The sequence below is a fragment of the Eulemur rufifrons genome, chromosome 8 (assembly GCF_041146395.1).
Source record: "Eulemur rufifrons isolate Redbay chromosome 8, OSU_ERuf_1, whole genome shotgun sequence".
Lineage (NCBI taxonomy): Eukaryota > Metazoa > Chordata > Mammalia > Primates > Lemuridae > Eulemur > Eulemur rufifrons.
This window is the reverse complement of record NC_090990.1, coordinates 24,195,559-24,215,052: the sequence shown is the minus strand read 5'-3', so window position 1 is coordinate 24,215,052 and position 19,494 is coordinate 24,195,559. Positions and strand designations below refer to the sequence as shown.

General features: G+C 44.9%; 1 protein-coding gene across 1 annotated transcript in view; it reads left to right on the top strand.

Moving 5' to 3' along the window:
• Window positions 1–19,494, top strand: part of DLGAP3 (DLG associated protein 3) — a 58,135-nt gene that overhangs the window by 26,679 nt on the left and 11,962 nt on the right. Inside the window, exons 4-8 of the mRNA XM_069477656.1 lie at window positions 1,120–1,328; window positions 1,657–1,729; window positions 13,359–13,572; window positions 13,809–14,122; window positions 14,530–14,615. Coding sequence (XP_069333757.1) covers window positions 1,120–1,328; window positions 1,657–1,729; window positions 13,359–13,572; window positions 13,809–14,122; window positions 14,530–14,615 — 896 coding nt within the window. The remainder of the gene's footprint in view (window positions 1–1,119; window positions 1,329–1,656; window positions 1,730–13,358; window positions 13,573–13,808; window positions 14,123–14,529; window positions 14,616–19,494) is intronic.

The window sequence follows — 19,494 nt, the reverse complement described above, 5'->3', positions numbered from 1 at the left end:
ATAATCGACTCCTTTTATTCTTGAAATGTCTCCTGTTTCTATGACATGGCATTTTCCTGACTTCCCTCCTACCCTCTGCCCACTCCTTCTCAGGTGACTCCACAGGCTCCTCTTCCTTTCTTTGCAGTCCTTTTTTAAATGTCAGCGGATCTCTCAGCTCTTTTTCTTCTTTCCCCTGAGCTGCCTCATTCACTCCTATGGGTCCAGCTGCACCCCACGACTCCCACACGTCTGCTTCCAGCCCCGAATCCCCACTGAACTGCAAAACCAAACATCCAGGCACCTGCTCGACAGTCCCATGAGAAACTCAAGGTGCTCAACCCTGACCCCATCACCTTTCCCCAGGCCGGTTTCTCAGGGGCCCTGGGGCTCAGCGAGCAGCAGCACCACCCCCCAGGTCCTCAGTCGGCAGCCTGGCAGGCATCCTCCCGCCCCCTCATCCCCCACATCTAATCAGGCTCACTGATGCTCCTCAACACCTCTCATTTCCATCTTCTCTTCCCCCTCATTGTCATCGTCTTAATTTAGGCCTCATCATCTCTTGCCTGGATAACAGCATCAGCCTCCTAATTGGTCTTCCTCCCACCACTTGAGCCCCTGCCCTGCTCTGGCCCTCCGCAGTGCAGCCTCTATTTGGACTGTCGGAGCGCTCGCTCTGAAACTCAAACCCAATGTCACTGCCCTGCGTCAAACCTCTGCGGCTCCTCACAGGGGAGGAGGGCAGTCGGAGGATTTGGAATGTGAGCATGTTAACAGGATGACTGAGAAGGAGGGTAAAAGGTGACTGAGGTCAGAGGATGCCTCATGGCTGGGGGTGGGATCAACACAGGTCACTTTGGCCCTGATCTTCAACCTCTTGGTGCCTGACATGTCACTCCCTAAGACTCTCCAGGTGGCCCTCAGTTAAGTAGCAAAGGGGCCATGGAGGATGATGGAGCATCTCTTTGTGAGAGAGGGGAATGGCCTGAGACCCTCACCTCCTGCTCCACCTTTGCATGCTTCTGAGTGAGGCCTGCTCAAGCTGGGGCAGAGCGCCCCCCACTGGCCGTGGGGAAGAGAGTCCTGGCCTCTAGCTTTGCTAGGGACGTGTCTCAGAGACAGAGGCCCCTGTCCCTGCAGGTGCCGCAAGATGATTGGGGGGGTTACCCCACTGGTGGCAAGGATGGGGAGATCCCCTGCCGCAGGATGCGGAGCGGCAGCTACATCAAAGCCATGGGGGATGAGGAGAGCGGAGACTCCGACGGCAGCCCCAAGACATCTCCCAAAGCAGTCGCCCCCCGCCGCTTCACCACCCGCCGCTCCTCCAGCGTGGACCAGGCCAGGATCAAGTAAGGACGGGGGGGCTGCAGGTGGGGGTTCTGGGAGCTGATCCTGGGTTCTTGCAGGAGATGTGTGTAGATTGGGCCCCTGCCGGGTGGCCCGGCTTAAGGTTCAACGGGGGTGTCTCAGTGCCCCGTAGAAAGGGGAGGTCCCTGATGATGGTCCCTGTCTGAGTGCCTCTTGGGGGAGTCTCATTTCCCAGAGTCTTCTGGGGAAATCTCTGTTTGGGGGTTCTGGGGAATAGAACCTGCTCAGGAGCCCCAGTGCTGTCACCCCCACTTCCCCCTATGTCCTAACAGTCCACTGTTCTCACTCTGGGATTTTGACCTTTTCCAGCTGCTGTGTCCCACCTCGGATCCACCCCCGGAGCTCCATCCCTGGCTACAGCCGTTCCCTCACCACTGGACAGGTAGGGAGAGGCCGGTAGACCTGGAGGAAGGGGCAGGAGGGGGATTCAGTCCCATGCTCAGCTCAGGCCTTAAAACCAGAGGCTCTGCCTATGGACAGAGCTCAGGTCTGGCTCTGGGGGAACTGGGAAACCTGCCTGGGACCCCTGGAGCTGACTCAGACTGGGGACCTCAGAGATCACACCCTTAAAACCACGTGTCCTCAAAGTGCTGAGCTCTTAAGGACAACACCAGTTCTCTGAGGCTCCCCAGCCCTCTCCAGGCCTGACTGTTCCCCCGACCCCTGCCCCATGTGGAAGGTAGGATTGATTCGTGCAGACAGCGCATGGGCCACGCTGGGGTCTCAGAGCCAATCTGGGCCTGAGTTCTGCCCCTGCCCCCTCTATCCTGCAGAACCACTGGCAAGATACCCCGTGTCTCATCTGTAAAATGGCAGTAGTAGTGATAGTTATTTCACAAGAGTTTTGTGAGAGTTCAGTGAGAAAATGTATGCAAACACAAAGCACTTGGTCCAAAACTGGTATTTTATAAATGTGAGTTCCATACCTAAGTGTAGACTTTCTCCTTAATTAAACGGAGGCAACTCAGTTTAATAATTAAACTCATGAGATGGGTCTGAATTCTGCCTCAGCTCCTTACCAGCTGGGTGACCTGGGGCGAGTTCCTTGACTTTTTTGAGCCCCACTTTCCCTATTTAAAAATAGGCATCCTAATAGTGTTCTTGGCACATGGCCAGCACTCAATAAAGGTTAGCTATTTTTGCTGTTTGCTGGGGGGAAAGAGCAACGCAAAAGACTGTCCATACCGGCTCCCATTGTTCGCTGCTGCAGTCTCTCAGTGTTCCTTTGTTCCACCGCCTGGACCAGGCAATCGGGTTGGACGGCTCTCTTTTCATACCAGACCAGCCTGCGTTGCTAACCCTCCTAGTTAATGCTCAGTCCTCATTTTACTTGAGCCATCAGCAACATCTGACACAGCTGATGACTCTCTCCTTCCTGAAACACCTCACTCAGCTGGCTTTGGGGACACCACCCCCTCTAGATTCTCCTAGATTCTTTTCCCAGGCTGCTTATTCCCACTGTGTCTCGGATGCCTCTACAACTCCCCAGGATCGAAACGCTGGAGTTGTCCCAGGGCTCAGGCCCTATATTTCTCTCTGCACATACTCCTCAGGAGATCTCATCCCGGCTCATGGCTTTGAGTATTTCTGAGAGCCTGGTGACTCCCAAAGGCATGTCTCCAGCCCAAACCCTCCCATAAAATGCCAGGCATGTATATGTAGGTGTGTGTTGAAATCTCACTTGGATGTCCAGTAGACATCTCGAACTCAAGATGTCCAAAACTAAAGTGCTGATTGCCCACTCCCCTCCCACCGCCAATTGCTGCACCATCAACAGTCTTCTCCATTTCCAATAATGGGAACTTCATCCTTCCAGGAGCTCTGGTCTAAAAGCCTGAAGTCAGTCTTCAGTCCTTTCTCTGTCACTTACAAATCACCACCGGTCCTTCAGCAAATCCTGTTAGTCCCACCTTCAAAATATATCCAGGATCCAACCACTCCTCACCACCCCCACTGCCACCAGTCCAGTCCGGTCACCACATCCTTTTGCTTGGACTGTGGCACTGCCTTCTGGTTGGTCTCTGTATTTGCCCTTGCTCTACTTCATCCTCTCTCTACAGCCAGAGTGGTCATTAAAATATATAATCGCATTGGCTCACTCTTCTGCTCAAAACCCTCATCTTGCTCAGAGTAAATGTCAAGGACTTGACTATGATTTACAAGGCCCCGTGTGACCTGGCTGGAGCTACCTCTGAGTTCCTCTCCTAACACTGCTCCCCTCTCTCCCACTCCAGCCGCACTAGGCCCCCTGCTGCTCCTGACCTGCCAGGTGTGCCCCAGCCTTAGGGCCTGTGCATTTGCCGTGACCGCTGCCTGGTTGTCTGCTTCCCAGGCATGCCCATGGATCACGTCCTCACTTCTTTCAGGTCTTTTCCCAAATGTTCTAAAATTGTAATTTAACTCTCCCTCCCAACATTTCCTTTCCCCCTTCCCTGTGCTGTCGTCATTTTCCTCCTCCTCCTCCTCCTCCTCCCTATAGCACTTTTCACTATCCAACTTCACATACACTTGACATATTTAGCCTGGAGGTGTGGCTTATTATCCCTGCTTTACAGAAGAGGAAATAGGTTTAAAGTGCCAGAGATGTCACCCTATTATTATCTCTAATAATGCTTTTTTTCTCTTAAGTCTATTTTTTGTTTAGTATTTGCCTAGAACATCTTTTTCCGTCTCTTTAAAGCTTTTTGTCTCTTATGTTCCCGGTATGTTTTATGTAAATAGTTTATAGCTAGATTTTGTCTTGTATCCATTCTGATAATTGCTGGAGAGTTTAGTACATTTATATTTATTGTGATTGCAGATATGCTTGGATTTATTTCTGTCATCTTATTTGTGCCTTCTCTTTATCCTGCCTCCTGAGTGATGCTTTTCTACTCTTTTGCTGCCTTCTTTTGGTTTGGTTGAGTTTTCGGTTATTCTTCTCCTTGCCAGGTCCCACCCTGGTTTGGCAGTTATATATATTCTATTTATTCTTTGTGGTTACCCTTATAGTTTTAATGTGCATATTTAAAGTCTGAAGCTGACAATTTTTTCTACCCAATCCTGAACAATGAAAAGACCTTAGGACACTTTAATTTTGATGACCTCTTCCCTTCTTTCTTTTCTTTAGAAATAAAAATTTATTTTCTCATAACTCTGGAGGCTAGAAATCTGATATCAAGCTGTCAGTTGGGGTAGTTTGTTCCATTCAGTGAACTCTATTTCAAATTTTTCATTTTTGCTTGAAGAACAAAACATTTTAAATTGGGCAAAGTTTAATTCATCGATTTTTCTCTTCTTGATTGTGGTTTTGGTGTAGAACTTAAGAAAATGTTGCCTAATCCAAGATCATAAAAAATTAGTCTAATGTCTTTCCTAAGAATTTTGTAGTTTTAACACCTACATTTTGGTATATGATTCATTTTTAGTATTTCTGGTTTTTTGGTGTGTGATTTGAGTTAGGGGTCCAACTTAATCCTTTTGCATGTGGATATCCAATTTTCCCAGCATCATTTGTTGGAAAGACTTTTCTCATTAGAATTTCTTGGCCCTTTTATCAAAATCAGCTTATCATAAATGCATGTGTTTATTACTGAACCTTCAAATCTATTCCATTAGTCTGCATGGATTTGCCCTTCTGCTATTACCTTATGCTTTGATTACTGTAACTTTGTAGTGATGATTGACTTCAGTAAGTTTAAATCATAGGATTTTGTTACTCCTTAAAAGATTGCTTTGTGACTTGTGTTTCCTTTGCATATACATATGGATTTGGGGGAAGCTTGTTGATTTATATAAAAAAATATATTTGGGAATTTGAGAGATTGCATTGATTCTGTAGATCAATTTATGGGGTATCGTGTTCTTTTTTTTTTTTTTTCTGGAGACAGAGTCTCACTCTCTCACCCTGGGTAGAGTGCAGTGGTGTCATCGTAGCTCACTGCAACCTCAAACTCCTGGGCTCAAGAGATCCTCCTGCCTCAGCCTCTCGAGTAGCTGGGACTATAATTCCACACCACCACGCCTGGCTAATTTTTCTATTTTTAGTAGAGACAGGGTCTCACTCTTGCTCAGGATGGTCTTGAACTCCTGAGCTCAAGCAGTCTTCTTGCCTTGACCTCCCAGAGTGTTAGGGTACAGCCATGAGCCACTGCACCCAGCCTACCTTAGCTTACTGCAGCCTCGAACTTCTGTGCTCAAGCAATCCTCCTGCCTCAGTCTCCCCAGTAGTGGAACTATAGTTGCAGGCCACCATGCCCTGCTAATTTTTTAATTTTTTGTAGAGGTGGGGATCTCACTGTGTAGCCCAGTCTGTTGTGTTCTTAACAATGTTAGGTATTACTAAGGTGAACATTGGATGCCTATCCACTTATTTAGTTCTTCTTTGATTTCTTTTACTTTTTATTTTTATTGTAATTTGGCTAATTGTAGTTATGTATATTTATGGGGTACAAAGCAATGTTAGGATTTATGAATAAAATGTGAAGTAATTAAATCAAGCTAATTAACATATCCATCACCACAAATACTTAAGTGCTCCTAGGGCACTTTAAATTTGATGGTATTTTCCCTTCTTATATGTACTTGTTGCCTAGTATTTTAGTTTTCACCTTTCATCCTCTCAAATTAGTCTTTATTGTTGTTACTTTTTATGTAATTAGTACTTGATTATATATGCTCACATCTTTACCTTTTTTCCTCCTCACTATACCTGTCTTGAATCTCATTCCTGCCTCCTAAAGTACATTCTTTAGTACACTTTTAGTGACTGTTTCTAAGTAGAAAACTCTGTCTTTAATAAAAAACCTATTTTACCTTCACTATTTGATATACTTTAGCTTTTGGGAGATTCTAGGTCAATATTCATTTTCTCTCAGTGTTTTGAAGATATTCCTTTGTTTTCTGTCTATTGTTGCTATTAAGAAGCCTGCTGTCAACCTGATTGTTTTTGTAGGTAATTTTCGTTTCTCTCTGGTTGCTGTTAAGATCTTGTTTTGATTTCGGTATTCTGCAGTTTCACTGTGATATTTTTAAGTGTGTTCTCCCTAAATCTCAGGATTCATATCTTTCGTCCATTCTGGAAAATTCTTTCATGGTTACTGTTAGCACGCATCTTTTTTCCCTTCTTTTACCTTCAACCTATTTGTATTTTGAATCTAAGATACGAAATACTATCAGTATTAGTATTTCTTACAAGAAATACTATTAGTATTAGTATTTCTTGTAAGATAGGTCTTCTGGCAATAAATTCTTCAGTCTATATTTATCTGGAAATGTCTTTATTTTTACTTTTATTTGAAGGATAGTTTGCTGGATATAGAATTCCTGGTTGATAGGTTTTTTTTTTTTTTCTTTCAGCACTTTGAATATATTATTCCACTGCCTTCTGGTGTTGTGTTGTTCTGATTAAAAGCCAGTTATGTATGCAGTTATGGTGCTCATGCCTGTAATCCCATGTACTCAGAAGCTGAGGTGGGAGGATTGCTTGAGGCCCGGAGTTTGAGACCAGCATGGGCAACATAGCAAGACCCTGTCTCTAAAAATAATTTTAAAAATTAGCCGGGTGTGGTAATGTGTGCCCATAGTCCCAGCTACTCAGGAGGCTGAGGCAGGATGATCACTTAAGGTGATCACCCAGGTGTTTGAGGCTGCAGTGAGCTAAGATTGTGCCACTACACTCCAGCCTTAGCAACAGAGCAAGACTCTGTTTCAAAAAAAGGAAAGAAAGAAAAAGATTTTCTTTGTCTTCAGCTTTCAACATTTTGATTGTAATGTGTCTAAATATGGATCACTTAGTGTTTAACCTACTTTAGGTTCATTGATCTTCTTTGATCTAGAGATTCATATTTTTTAAAAAATCAAATTTGGAAAGTTTTTGGCCATTATTTCTTCAAACATTTTTTTCAGCCCCTAGCTCTCTCTTATCTTTTTTTCTTCTTCTTCTGGGACTTCCATTACACATATATTGGTATGCTTGAAGTTGTCTCATAGGTCTCAGGCCCTCTCTGTTCATTTCTATTCAATCTTTTTTCTCTCCATTCTTCATACTGGGTAATTTATACTGATCTATCTTCAAGTTTACTGATGATTTCTTATGTTAAGCCCCTCTAGTAAAATTTTTGTTTTAGTTATTGTACTTTTCAGCTCCAGAATTTCCATTTGTTTCTTTTTTTTTTTTAAAGAAAAAACCTTTATGTCTTTGTTGTGATTTGTATTCATGAAGTCATTGTTGTCATGCTTTCCTTTAAATCTTTAAATATGGTTTCCTTTAGTTCTTTGAATATATTTATAATAGCTGCTTTGTAGTCTTTGTCTGATAAATCCAACATTTAAGGACATTAACATTTTCTTATTTATTTGCATGTCTCATAATTTTTTGTTGACTACTGAACATTTTAGGTAACATAGTACAGCAACTCTGGATTCTTGCTTTTCCCTCTTGAAGATTGTTATTGCTTTGTTTATTTGTTAACTCCTCCTGGTCTAAATCTGTGAAATCTGTCTTCCCTACAAAATGCAGCATCTGATGAATTCACTCAGGTTTTTTCCTTTTTCTTTTTCAGCTTTGTTTCCTAGGGATTACCCCTGTATCTGCATAGCTTAGTGTTCAGCCAAATATTTGTCAGAGGTTGTGCTCAAAAACCTCAGGCCAATAAGGCTTCCTTTCTTTGTTTTTCTATGTATGGGCTGGGGAGGGCAAATTTCAGGTTGTTTTCAAGACTGCCCTGTTACTCTTCATGAGGCTCTTTTGTGTTTCATCTGCACATGAATACAGGTTCCATTGGCAAGGGACGTGTGCATGGCTCAGAGCCTCTCTGGTCTCTGCTGTGCATTCACCCAGCCTCTAGTTAACCTAAGATATGTGGAGAGCTTATCAAACCCCCATCTCTGTTTCACTCCCCTGGAACTCCTGTCAAGTCTCTGGCTAGTCTACCAGTCTATTGCTTGCTCCAAACAGTGCCCAAACCTCAGCCTAGCAATGCTGCAGGCCCTCTGTATTCTTGATAGTGTAACTGAAAATGCTCCAAATTCAGTGGACCCTCTGGCAGGGGAGTAAAGCAACTGATTTTCACAGCCTGCACCACCCTTGTTGAGCTATTGCAACTGATAGAGCTGGGGGCTTGGGGAATGGGAGCAGCCTCAGGCAAGGATACCACAGAGTCATGCTATTCTTACCAAAAGTTCAGTAATTTTTATGAATAAATGTTTTTGTTGTTGTTGTATGACTTTGATTTTTAAAGTGATGAAATGGTTATTTTTGACAGTTTTGTTGAGCTTTGTAGTTGGTTTGGGCTATAGGATTTGACATCTTTCTCACTTTGTCATGTCTGAAGTCAGAAGCCTGGAAAATTCTCAACCACTATAGTTACCTCTTTAAATATTGCCATTTCCACATTCTATCTAGTCTCTCCTTCTGGAACTTCTATTAGTTGTATGTGGGACCTTCTTATTCTTTCCTATGTTTCTTAATTTTTTCTTTGTAGCTTCTATCTCTTCCTCTCTATGCTGCCTTCTGGGTAAGTTCTTCAGGTGTATCTTCCAGTTCATTTTCTCTTCAGTTGTGTCTCATCCGCTATTAACTCATCGATTGTGTTTTTAATTTCACCGATTTTTTTTCATTTCTAGAAATCTGATTTGATTTCTTTTTAAATCTTTCCAATCTTTTTTTCTAAGCTTTTATTCTCTTCTTATGTTTTCAGTTTTACCTTTAAAGTCTTAGAACTTTTTTCTGTCTGCTGAATTTGCAAAGAAATAAAAAAAAAAAAACAAGTCTTAGAACTTTTAATCATAGTTTAAAAGCTATTTTGTTTTAGTTGAGGCAACACTAGCTGCTGTACCAGAGAAACTCTGAATCTTCAATGGCTTAACTCGATAAAATTCAGTCCTCATTTATGTCACAGTTTGAATTTGTTATCTATTGCTGTGTAATAAGTTATCGTCAAGTGTAGGGTCTTAAAACAACAAATATCTATTATCTCACACTTTCTGTGCATCCAGAATCCGAGCGCAGCTTGGCTGGGTGCCACCTGGGTCAGGTGTCTCACAAAGCTGCACTCAAGGTGTGGGCCAGGGCTTCAGCCGTCGCGAGGCTTGCTTGGGGGAAGATCCGCAGCCGTGCTCACTCACATGGCTGTTGGTAGGTCTCAGATCCTCGCTGGCTGCTGGCCAGTGACATCAGTTTCTTGTCATGTGAGACTCACCACAGGCTACTCACAACATAGCAGCTTGCCTCTCTCAGAGCAAAGGCTCTCAGAGAGAGAGAGAGAGACAAAGAGAGAGAGAGAGAGAGAGAGAGAGAGAGAGAAGGCATCTAAGATGGAAACCACAGTCTGTTTGTACCCTAATCTCAGAAGTGCGATCCCTTGTGTCTGCCATATTCTGCTTATTAGAAGCGGGCCGGTGAGTCCAGCCTACACCATGAGGAAGGGATTATACAAGGGTGTGAGTGGCAGGAGGTGGAGGTCATTGGGGACTGGGTTAGAGGTTGTCACCACACAGTTCACTCATCCTCCTTTATATGTGGGAAGCCTGCGCGGCCTGGGTTAGGAGTGGGTCCTCCAGGAAATATTTTGCAATTCCTTCTGTTAGAACATCCCTGGTCTGGGACTATTTTATGTTAACTGTTAATTTAGGGGGTTCATGCAGATACACAGTCCCGTGTCTGTGTGAGCACCAGCTGGTGGCACACATTCTTAGGGGAGTTGCCTCCTTTCCCCTCCCCCCAGTCCCTGTACCACAGACCAGCTTCCTGTCATCAGCCTGTGGTGATGATTGATTTTTTTTTTTTTCTAGTCTACATTTTTGTCAAAGGTTTCCCCTTCCCTAGCTTCCTGCAGGTTCTCATTTCCAATTCCATGCTTCATGCGGGCCCAAAGCCTTCCTCCTGTGCCCGAGTGGGTGTTAAAACCTAAGCCTTTTGGTTACTGAGACCAGCAGCCCCTGCCCCCACCTCCTGCCTCCTAGGCTGTTTGCAGCATTGGCTCACACAGTTAATATTCTGATTTTCCAGTCTCCTCTTTGCTTTTGTTCCCTGGGGACTTATCTTGCTTTCTTGTGAGCTCAGCTATGCATATAAAACAACGTTTGTTATATTTTATCCAGTGTTTTGAAATGGGAGAGTTTTCCAAAGGTTATCTAAACTAAATAACATATGTAAAGTATGCAGGATGTGGCCTGGCCCCAGCTGGACCCACCAACTCCTAGAATGGACAGTATTCAATTAGACACAAAGTATTTTTCTCTAAATATTCCATGAGCTTGGAAATGGCTACTGATGCTGAGTCTGATTTGGAGAAAGGCTAAGAATCTCATCCCAAGAGGATTCTTTGACTTTGACTCTCCTGTGAGTGGGGGTTGGGAGAAGCAGGGTGGAAGTCAGTGCAGGGATAATGGGAGTATTCACAGTACGATGTTGAAATTTTATACTCGTAATATAGTAAAGATCAATTTGGGTATAATAGTCATCTGAGAGTCTGTATGAGTCTGTGTTTCCTTTGAGTCCTGGTCCCTTGTTGGAACCCCAGAAGATCCCCTTGGCCAGTTGAGCTGGAAGATGTTTGGCCCCAGGGAGTTGCTCACCCTCCCTCTGTCTGCCTCCAATAGAGTTGATTGTGGGTATAGCCTACGGGTGGGATTTCAAGAGCTTCTGATTCCTGGGAAAAAGAGGCCTCTCATTCTTAGTGGCATTGTCACTGTGATTTAAGAACCTATTGTCACTAATAGAAGTAGCTAATGTTTATTGAGCATCTACTATATGCCAGATAGTATGCCTAGTGCTTTGCACACAGAAGAGGGCTGGAGATAAGGAAATATACTACAGAGTTAGCTTCCTTCCAGCCCTGGTATCCAGACTCGAGACCAGAACGCTCTCTGCTGGGGTTAGATCAGCTTCCCTGTGCTCCAGGAAGGACTCTCTGGGCTGGATTTGTTTTACTTGGGGAGCCTAACCCAGAAATAGCAGGAGTTAGTTCAGTTCCTGAGTTTCAGGAAATACCTTAGCAACTGTTGTCCTTGGTGCCCCGGAGTCCAGAAATAGAAAGACTGAGAGGTAGACTCCAAGGAGTCATGGTGAGTGCCACAGCTGCCACACAAGTGTGGCTTGTGCCAGTCAAACTTAAATTCTACAGGATCTTGGATTGATTTTTCCGTGGCCTGTGATTTCTATACATTTACAATGAAGTTCCTTCAGAAAAAGCTGCAGAAAGAAGACCAGACAGTTCTTCTTCTTAATTACTGGGCGCACATTAGAACCACTGAATCTAAATCTCCAGCAAATTTGGCTCTGAACTTCCAAGCAGCCAAAGGGGGCAAAAAGGCATATAGTTAGAAAGGTCTGGGTTCAGATTGTAGGGCTGGGGACTGAGTTAATGTAGGTTTACTAACCTCCCCAGGAGATTCTGATGCTCAGTCAGCCTTACATGTGAACCAGGAAACACGGCATTCAATTTCAGCTTTACCTTGGACAATTCATGTGCCCTCTCTTTGTTTGCTCGTTAGTAGAATGGAATGGAAATTTCTGCTCTATTTGAGGTAGAATCTAGTGAAATCATGTTTTGGAGGCTGAGTTATGAAACACGGAGCTGCATTTTACATGTGGATCGAGCCACTCCTTTGAGCCTCTGTTGACTGCACATAAATATGATGCCATGACTCTTTCCAGGGAGATGTTGCAAGATGCAGCTGTAGGATTTGCTGTTACATTCACTGTGGGATGCTACTGAGGACCTTGTCCATGACTTTATCCAGTGGCCTCTACATAACCATCCGCAGGGGAATTTCTCTTAGGTTTAGTGACAGGAATAGTTGTAGTTCTCATGGAAACCTGCCCCGTGTTTACCAGGAAGGCCTTGAGACCTTCACATGCCACTATCTGAGGATTTACTGTGTGCCAATTCCCGCACCACGTGCCTCACGTTTTTCTGAGTCCTCCAATAGCCCTATGAAGATGGTACCCCTATCACTTTCATTTGACAGGTCAGCAAACTGAGGCCCCAAAACTTTAACTCCCCCAGGCCACACTGCTAGGAAGTGGCAGAGCCAGCACTTGAATCCAGGTGGGTCTCACTCCGTAGCCCATGCAGGCAACACTCAGGCCATGCTCCTCGATGCTTTGGCTACTTGGAAGCTCAGTGTCAGATATGTATGCATCCCGAGCAATGTTCAGGACTTTGTCACCCTTGTGTTGGGTGTAGAGATTACCTCGGGCACCGCCTTTTCCTGCCTTTATTTTTTCTCTGTGGCAGTTTTCTCATGTAATTTGAGCATTTAGTCTTAGTGTGGTGGCATGCAGCATGGGTCCATGAACAAAATTTTTGTTTTGCTTTTTTCCGACTTTAATTTTTTTTTAACACTATGGATTCTGCACCACCACAAAATGTCAAAAACAAAACAAGAACCTTACCCAGCAATGGCAGAGCTTTCCTCAGAGGATGAGGGCAGGGAAGGAACCTGCCAGTCAAGCCAGAACCGTAGTTTGTGGGCAGAAGCTGGAGGAAGGCTTGGAACACTTGTAGGTTAATAACGTTTGCTCCATCACAGACCCATTGATTTCTGTCCTGCCACCTGGTACATCTCTCTATAGGCTGCTTTCTATCAGTTTTGTAATGTAGTGGATTATAAATAATAAAACAAAAGGTGTCCTCTCCTGCAGTCCCCACCCCCATACTGGACAGGAGGGTGGACATCAGGTCCCTGGTCCTTTCTGTCAGGGGCAGGTGAGAGAAACGTGAGGCGGGGGAACTAGGTAGAGAGGAAAACGTGGTGGTCTGGAGCCTGGGGTACAGCTGGACATCTGGGAGAGGCATAGTGGGGTGGAGTGGGGGTGTTCAGAGCCTGGGAAGCAGCACAGGGCAGAGGTGCCCCCATCTTACCTTGCAGAGTGAGGGTTTCCTTTAGTCCAAAAATGCAGGGGAAAGTCACCCAGAGGCACGCACAGCCGACGGAGATCTAGATCGATTCCTAAGGCAAAGCGCCTCAGCGATCCCGCCCCATCCCAGCACCTCCTAACTGTCCTCCCGACCCTCTACCCCCAGCTCAGCGACGAGTTGAACCAGCAGCTGGAGGCCGTGTGCGGGTCCGTGTTTGGGGAGCTTGAGTCCCAGGCCGTGGACGCCCTGGACCTGCCTGGCTGTTTCCGCATGCGGAGCCACAGCTACCTCCGGGCCATCCAGGCCGGCTGCTCTCAAGACGACGACTGCCTGCCCCTTCTTGCTGCCCCTGCCTCTGTCTCAGGGAGGCCCGGCTCCTGTGAGTACCCCCTCTCTGCGGTGGCCGGGCCCTAGGTTGGAGGGCGCGCGTGGGGTCGGGATCCGGCCACCGCCTCGGCTGTGCGGTGTGGCCCTGGGCAGGTCGCTCACCTCCCGGGCCGGATGACGGGGAGAACAATCCTTGGCCCTCTGGGTAGCACACGTGGGGTACGCGTGGCTGCCGGGTCCTGCCGGCGCGCGTTTCTCACCCGCCGTCTCTGCGCTCGCCCGCCGCAGCCTTCAACTTCAGAAAGGCCCCGCCCCCCATCCCGCCGGGAAGCCAGGCCCCGCCCCGCATCTCCATCACCGCCCAGAGCAGCACCGACTCCGCCCACGAGAGCTTCACCGCGGCCGAGGGCCCCGCCCGGCGCTGCAGCTCCGCCGACGGGCTGGACGGCCCCGCCATGGGCGCGCGCACCCTGGAGCTGGCGCCGGTGCCGCCCCGGGCCGGCCCCAAGCCCCCCACACTCATCATCAAGACCATCCCTGGCAGGGAGGAGCTGCGGAGCCTGGCGCGGCAGCGGAAGTGGCGGCCGTCCATTGGGGTGCAGGTAGGCAAGGAGGAGGCGCCGACGAAGGCCCGTGCCCCTGCCCGTGGGGGATGGGTTGAGGGGGTGGAAGAGGCCTTCTGGATATGCAGACCTTTTTTCTTGGCGTGCTTTGAGCTGCAAGTAGACCCCGCGCCTGGTCGTCGGCAGGGCTGCTCCAGCCAGCCCCAGCCCACTCTCTTGTCTCCCAGCCTCGTGCCGTGGCTCCTACTGGCCAGTGGAGAGAGCAGTGCCCAGGGGTTGCCACCTTGAGGCCGCTGACCTACAGGGTCTCACATCTTGTTCAGGCAGATTGTCTTTGCAGGATCTGCCAGCTGGCGTGAGACACAGCCACTCCTGGCCGTTCTCCCTGGGAAGGGCTTTCGTCCCTTGGCTAGTCCCAGTCACTGACCTCTCCTCCCTTCCTCCAGGTGGAGACTATCTCAGACTCGGACACCGAGAACAGGAGCAGAAGAGAGTTCCACTCCATCGGCGTGCAGGTGGAAGAGGACAAGAGGTAGGTCACAGCGGGGACATCTCAGGCTTCCTTGGGGGATGGAAAGAGAGGGCTGCATAATGTCCTCACTGGCCCAGTCTCCGTGTGCACCCTATCTTCCTGGAGGTGAGACCAGGCCTTGTCATTGGGGAGGAGTCAGAGCAGCCACAGAGGGAGTCTGCAGAGATGTCACCAGATCTAACGTGAATTCTCCTTGTACCCATGCCCATCCCAGGTGCTCAGAGGCAGACGGGGGCTATACAGTGGTTAAGGGGAAGGAGAGGTAGGGAAAGGTATCAAGTAGGTGCTGAGCAAGGCTCCAACAATTGTCCTTTCTAGGGAATAACAGGATTCTTCCAATCCCTCATTACATCCTGTGGTGTACAAGCATGTGAGCTCAAAAAGAAATAAACAGGAAGATTGCCTCTCAGGGGCCCCTGGCAGATACAACACTCCTCCTCACTTGGCTCACACAAGCGTTTAACCAGTCGGGGGTACCTATTATATGCCTCAGTCTGTGGTGTACCTGAGATAGTAGAATTGCCAGTGCCTAATTCTGGCATTAGGTGGCCTCAGAAACGTTGCTTCCTTAATTTCCAACTGAAGAATTAGTGTTGTGAGCTCTGGAGGGAATAGTGGAAAGCGTCCTCTCATTGTTGGGTGCCTGTGGGGAGACGCTTTCTCTAATTACCATGCAGTAGTGCCACCGTGGCCCGTCTGCCCTCCAGGCTGCTATGCCATCAGTCCAGTGGCCCTAGATTTGGTGTCTGGGAACTGTCCTGGAACTGGCCATAGGGTTTCATGGTAATCTGAGTTGCCCAGGCCATACCCACTGGAGGGCCCCAGTAACAGCAGCCCCTCGAAGCTGTGTACCCAGGTGCCATTGTTGAGCCTTCAGACTTTCCCCAAAGTTCCCCCAACTGTTTCTAGGAACCCCTGGGGATGTCTTGTGTGTGTGCCTGATCAAATCTTCTTGGGGTCCCTGGGGATTCACCATTTTTTCCCCCTTCTTCCTTAGTTCCCTGAAGTTCCCTATGCTCCTGAGGCTGTAAATGACTTCATCAAGGGTGGCAAAAAGCTGTTGCCCCCATCACTCCTAAATCTGCCATCCCCCAAACTCTTACTATGCCATAAAGATTACAGATTACTATGCCATAAAGATTACTCAATTTGTAAATCCATGACTTGAGTTCTTGAAAGATGAGGTAGGAGTCATGGATGGGTGCAACTTTGTGCTCTGAATCCTGCCCCACGGACCATAAACCAAGTCCATGTGTCCCTACTCACTCCCTTGAGAGGCTTTTTGCCCCCTTATGCAGATAAGACCCTGGGGGGTGGTCTCCCATTCCTCCTAACAAGCCTCAATCCTGGGAAGAGTGCAGTAGGCATTCTAGCTGACACTGCTGCTAAATCAGCAAACTCTGTCGTTCATTCATTAATTCATTCATTCATCAAATACTTATTAAGCATTTGTTATATGATAACTCCTGGGCACTGTGTTAAATGCTTGGGGAAGCATCAAAGACATGAGTCTTACCCTCACAAAAGTTATGGTCTAGAGGGAAATAGAGGCAATGAATAAATAATACATGAATAAAAATATGATTACACATTATGGTATAATGGGTAATGGCATATTATTGCACACTATATTGGAAATATGAAAGAAAAAAGGGGGAGATAAGAGAGAAGGAACCTTATTTAGATTAAGTGGGCGACATTTAAGCCCAGATTTGTGGAATGACTAGGAACACTCAGGTGATGATTTGGGGGGAAAGTGGTCCAGGGAGAGGGAGTAGCATATGTGGAGGTGCTAGGGCAGGAAAGACTTTGACAGAAGGTTTGTGTGGCTGGTGCAGAGTGGGGCGGGGGAGTGGTGAGGGAGAGAATGAGAGAATGGGCAGGGGCCAGGTCATGCCCAGTATGGGCATGATAAGGAACTGGAAGCTAATTGCAAGTAACGAATAGCCATTAAATTTTAAAGGAATGTGACATGATCTAATTTATGTTTACAAACGATCACTAGCTGCTGAGTGGAGAATGAATTTGAAAAATGCAATAGTGGAAATGAGTAAGGTGGATTTTTCATGATTCAGAAGAAGGTGGTGGTGTTTTACACTGTGGTAGCTATTGTGATTGGCATCTTTTTTTTTCTATTGTAATTTATAATTGGGGACTGCTAGTATATGGCAACACTTATGTTTTGTGTGTGGATTTTGTATTCAGTGACCTTCCTGCTTTCTCTTATTGGATCTCATAGGTTATCTGAAAATCATGATGGGTTTTCCATATAGTCATTTATTTTTCTGCAAATGAGGATATTTCTTTTAAATCTGTATTTTAAATTTATTTTTCTTGTATTAATGCATTGATTAGGACACCCCGTTAGTTCACTGCTGAGTAGTAGCATGCTTATTCCATTCCTGACTTTAGTGGATATGCTTCTCAAGATCGTGTTTGCTACAAATTTTGATGGATACCATTTGTGAGGTTAGAGAAATTCACTTCTATTCCTAGTTGGCTAAGAGTTTTTAGTTTTATTTTTTTAAATAGAAAATTCAAATGGAACATTATTGTATGCTCTCTCAGAATATACTTAGATGATCATAGATTTTCTCCTTCCATGTGTAATGTGATGAATTATATAAATAGATTTTTCCATTCTTTCATTCCTGGGATAAATCCTGCTTGATCCTATTACCAGTCTGGATTAAATTTGGCTGTGAATAACAGAGCCTCAGTAGTGTCTTAAGTGTATTTCTTTCTCACTTAAACAAAAAAACCAGCCTGGAGGTAAGAAGGGCTGTGTTAGGACTCCAGGCACTTCTATGTTGTACATCACCTTGTGTCCAAGGAGCTGAAGTTCAAGCTCCACCAGTCAAATCTGCATTCTGAGTAGTGGGAAGGAGGAAGGAGGAAGAAAGATGCAGTCTTTTATTTTAAAAAAGACTTCCCAAAAGTTACACATTTTAACCTACATCACATCAGCTAAAACCTCATCACATGGTGGCACCTAGCTGCAAGTGAGGCTGTGAGGCATAGTCTTTTAGCTGGGAAGCAGCGTGCAAGGTGTGAAGTACAAAGCTAAAAATCAGAGTTCGTGTGGTTAAAGACAAAGACAAGAATGGATACACAGAGCTCTAGCAGTTTTTGTCACAGTCTTGCTATATTATTTTTACATATACTGCTAGATTTTTGAATAGCTGTTACTTTAAGATTTTTATATCTATGTTCACAAGTGATATTGGCCTACAATTTTGTTTTTATTGTTGTTATTCAGTTCGGGTATTAAGGTTATGCTAGACTCAAAATGAATTTGGTAGCTTTCTCTATGTTTCTGTTCTTTTGAATAATTTGTGTAAAGTAGGAATGATCTGTTCATCAAGATTTGGTAAAGTTTGCCTATAAAACTATCTATGCCTGATGCCTTTTTGGGATAGGAGAAACTTTTAAAACTACAGGTTCAGTTTCTTCAGTGGTTATTGATCTATTCTGATTAAATTTTTCTTGTTGAGTCAATTTTGGTGGTTTTCAAAATTTTTGGCACAAAATATTCTTTCTCATAGTATTATAATAAAGTGTTTATTGTATCTCTAGGTTATAGCTCCCTTTTTGTTCCTAATACCATATATTTATGCCTTACCTCTATTCCTTGATCAGCTTTGGCTGAGGTTTGTATATTTTTATCATTTAAATATACTTTTTAAATTGTATTTTATTAGTCTTTTAAAGAAGTAGTTTTTGGTTTTGGTGAGCAATATTTAATATTTCCTTTCTTCTACTACTTTATTTTTTTTTTTTTGAGACAGAGTCCATGCCTGGCCTCATTATTGACTTCTGAATTTGCAACATTATGGTCATAGCATATGTCTGTATTACATTTATTCCTTAGAATTTTTTGAAGCTTCCTCCATCAGAGATACATATATTGTATATATTATATATCATATATATGGTCAAACTTATAAATTATATTTTTCAAATGTTTATGCTTTTTTGGGTACATTTGATCTACTAGTTCTGAAAGAATTACATTAAAAAAGGTCTCACCATCAGCTGGGCACAATGGCTCACACCTGGAATCTCAACACTTTGGGAGGCTGAGGCAGGAGGACTGCTTGAGGCCAGGAGTTTGAGACCAGCCTGGGAAACATAGTGAGACCCATCTCTATGAAAAATGAAAAAAAAAAAATTAGCTGGGCATGGTGGTGCACACCTATAGTTTCAGCTACTCAGGAGGCTGAGATGGGAGGTTCACCTGAGCCTAAGAGTTGGAGGCTGTAGGGAGCTATGATTGCACACTGCACTCCAGCCTGGGTGATGGAGTGAGATCCTGTCTCCATAATGGTAGGTATATTAATTTCTCTAGTAACTTTATTAATTTTTGAGAGTATGCAGTTTATAAGCATTCAAGCTTATGATTGTTGTATCTTCTCTGTGAGTTGGCTCCTTTATCATTAAATAGACTGTTTTACATCCTTATTAATGGTTTTTGCCTTGGAGTTGTTTTTTGCCTGATTTTATTGCTATGAATGCTTTCTTTTGGTTAACTTTCTGACATATTAATATCTTTTTCCATCCTTTTATTTCCAACCTTCCTCTATCCTTATGTTTTAGGTGTGTTGCTTATAAGTGATATGTAGCTGGAGTTGAGTAGACATATTTAATCCATCTAGATATATTCTGATTTCTGATTTGGACTCATTTCTATCATCTCTTTAGAAATGTTCTTGTTGACATGTTTTTCTTTGCTCCTCCCTCTCCTGCTTTCTATTTTCTATTGAGCTGCTTATTTCTCTTCTTCCCTACACTGCTTTGGAAGTTTACATTTTAGTAGTGATTTCCTTTACAAATTTCACAGATTTACTTAATTTCATATTTTTCTAATAAAATCTAAAAT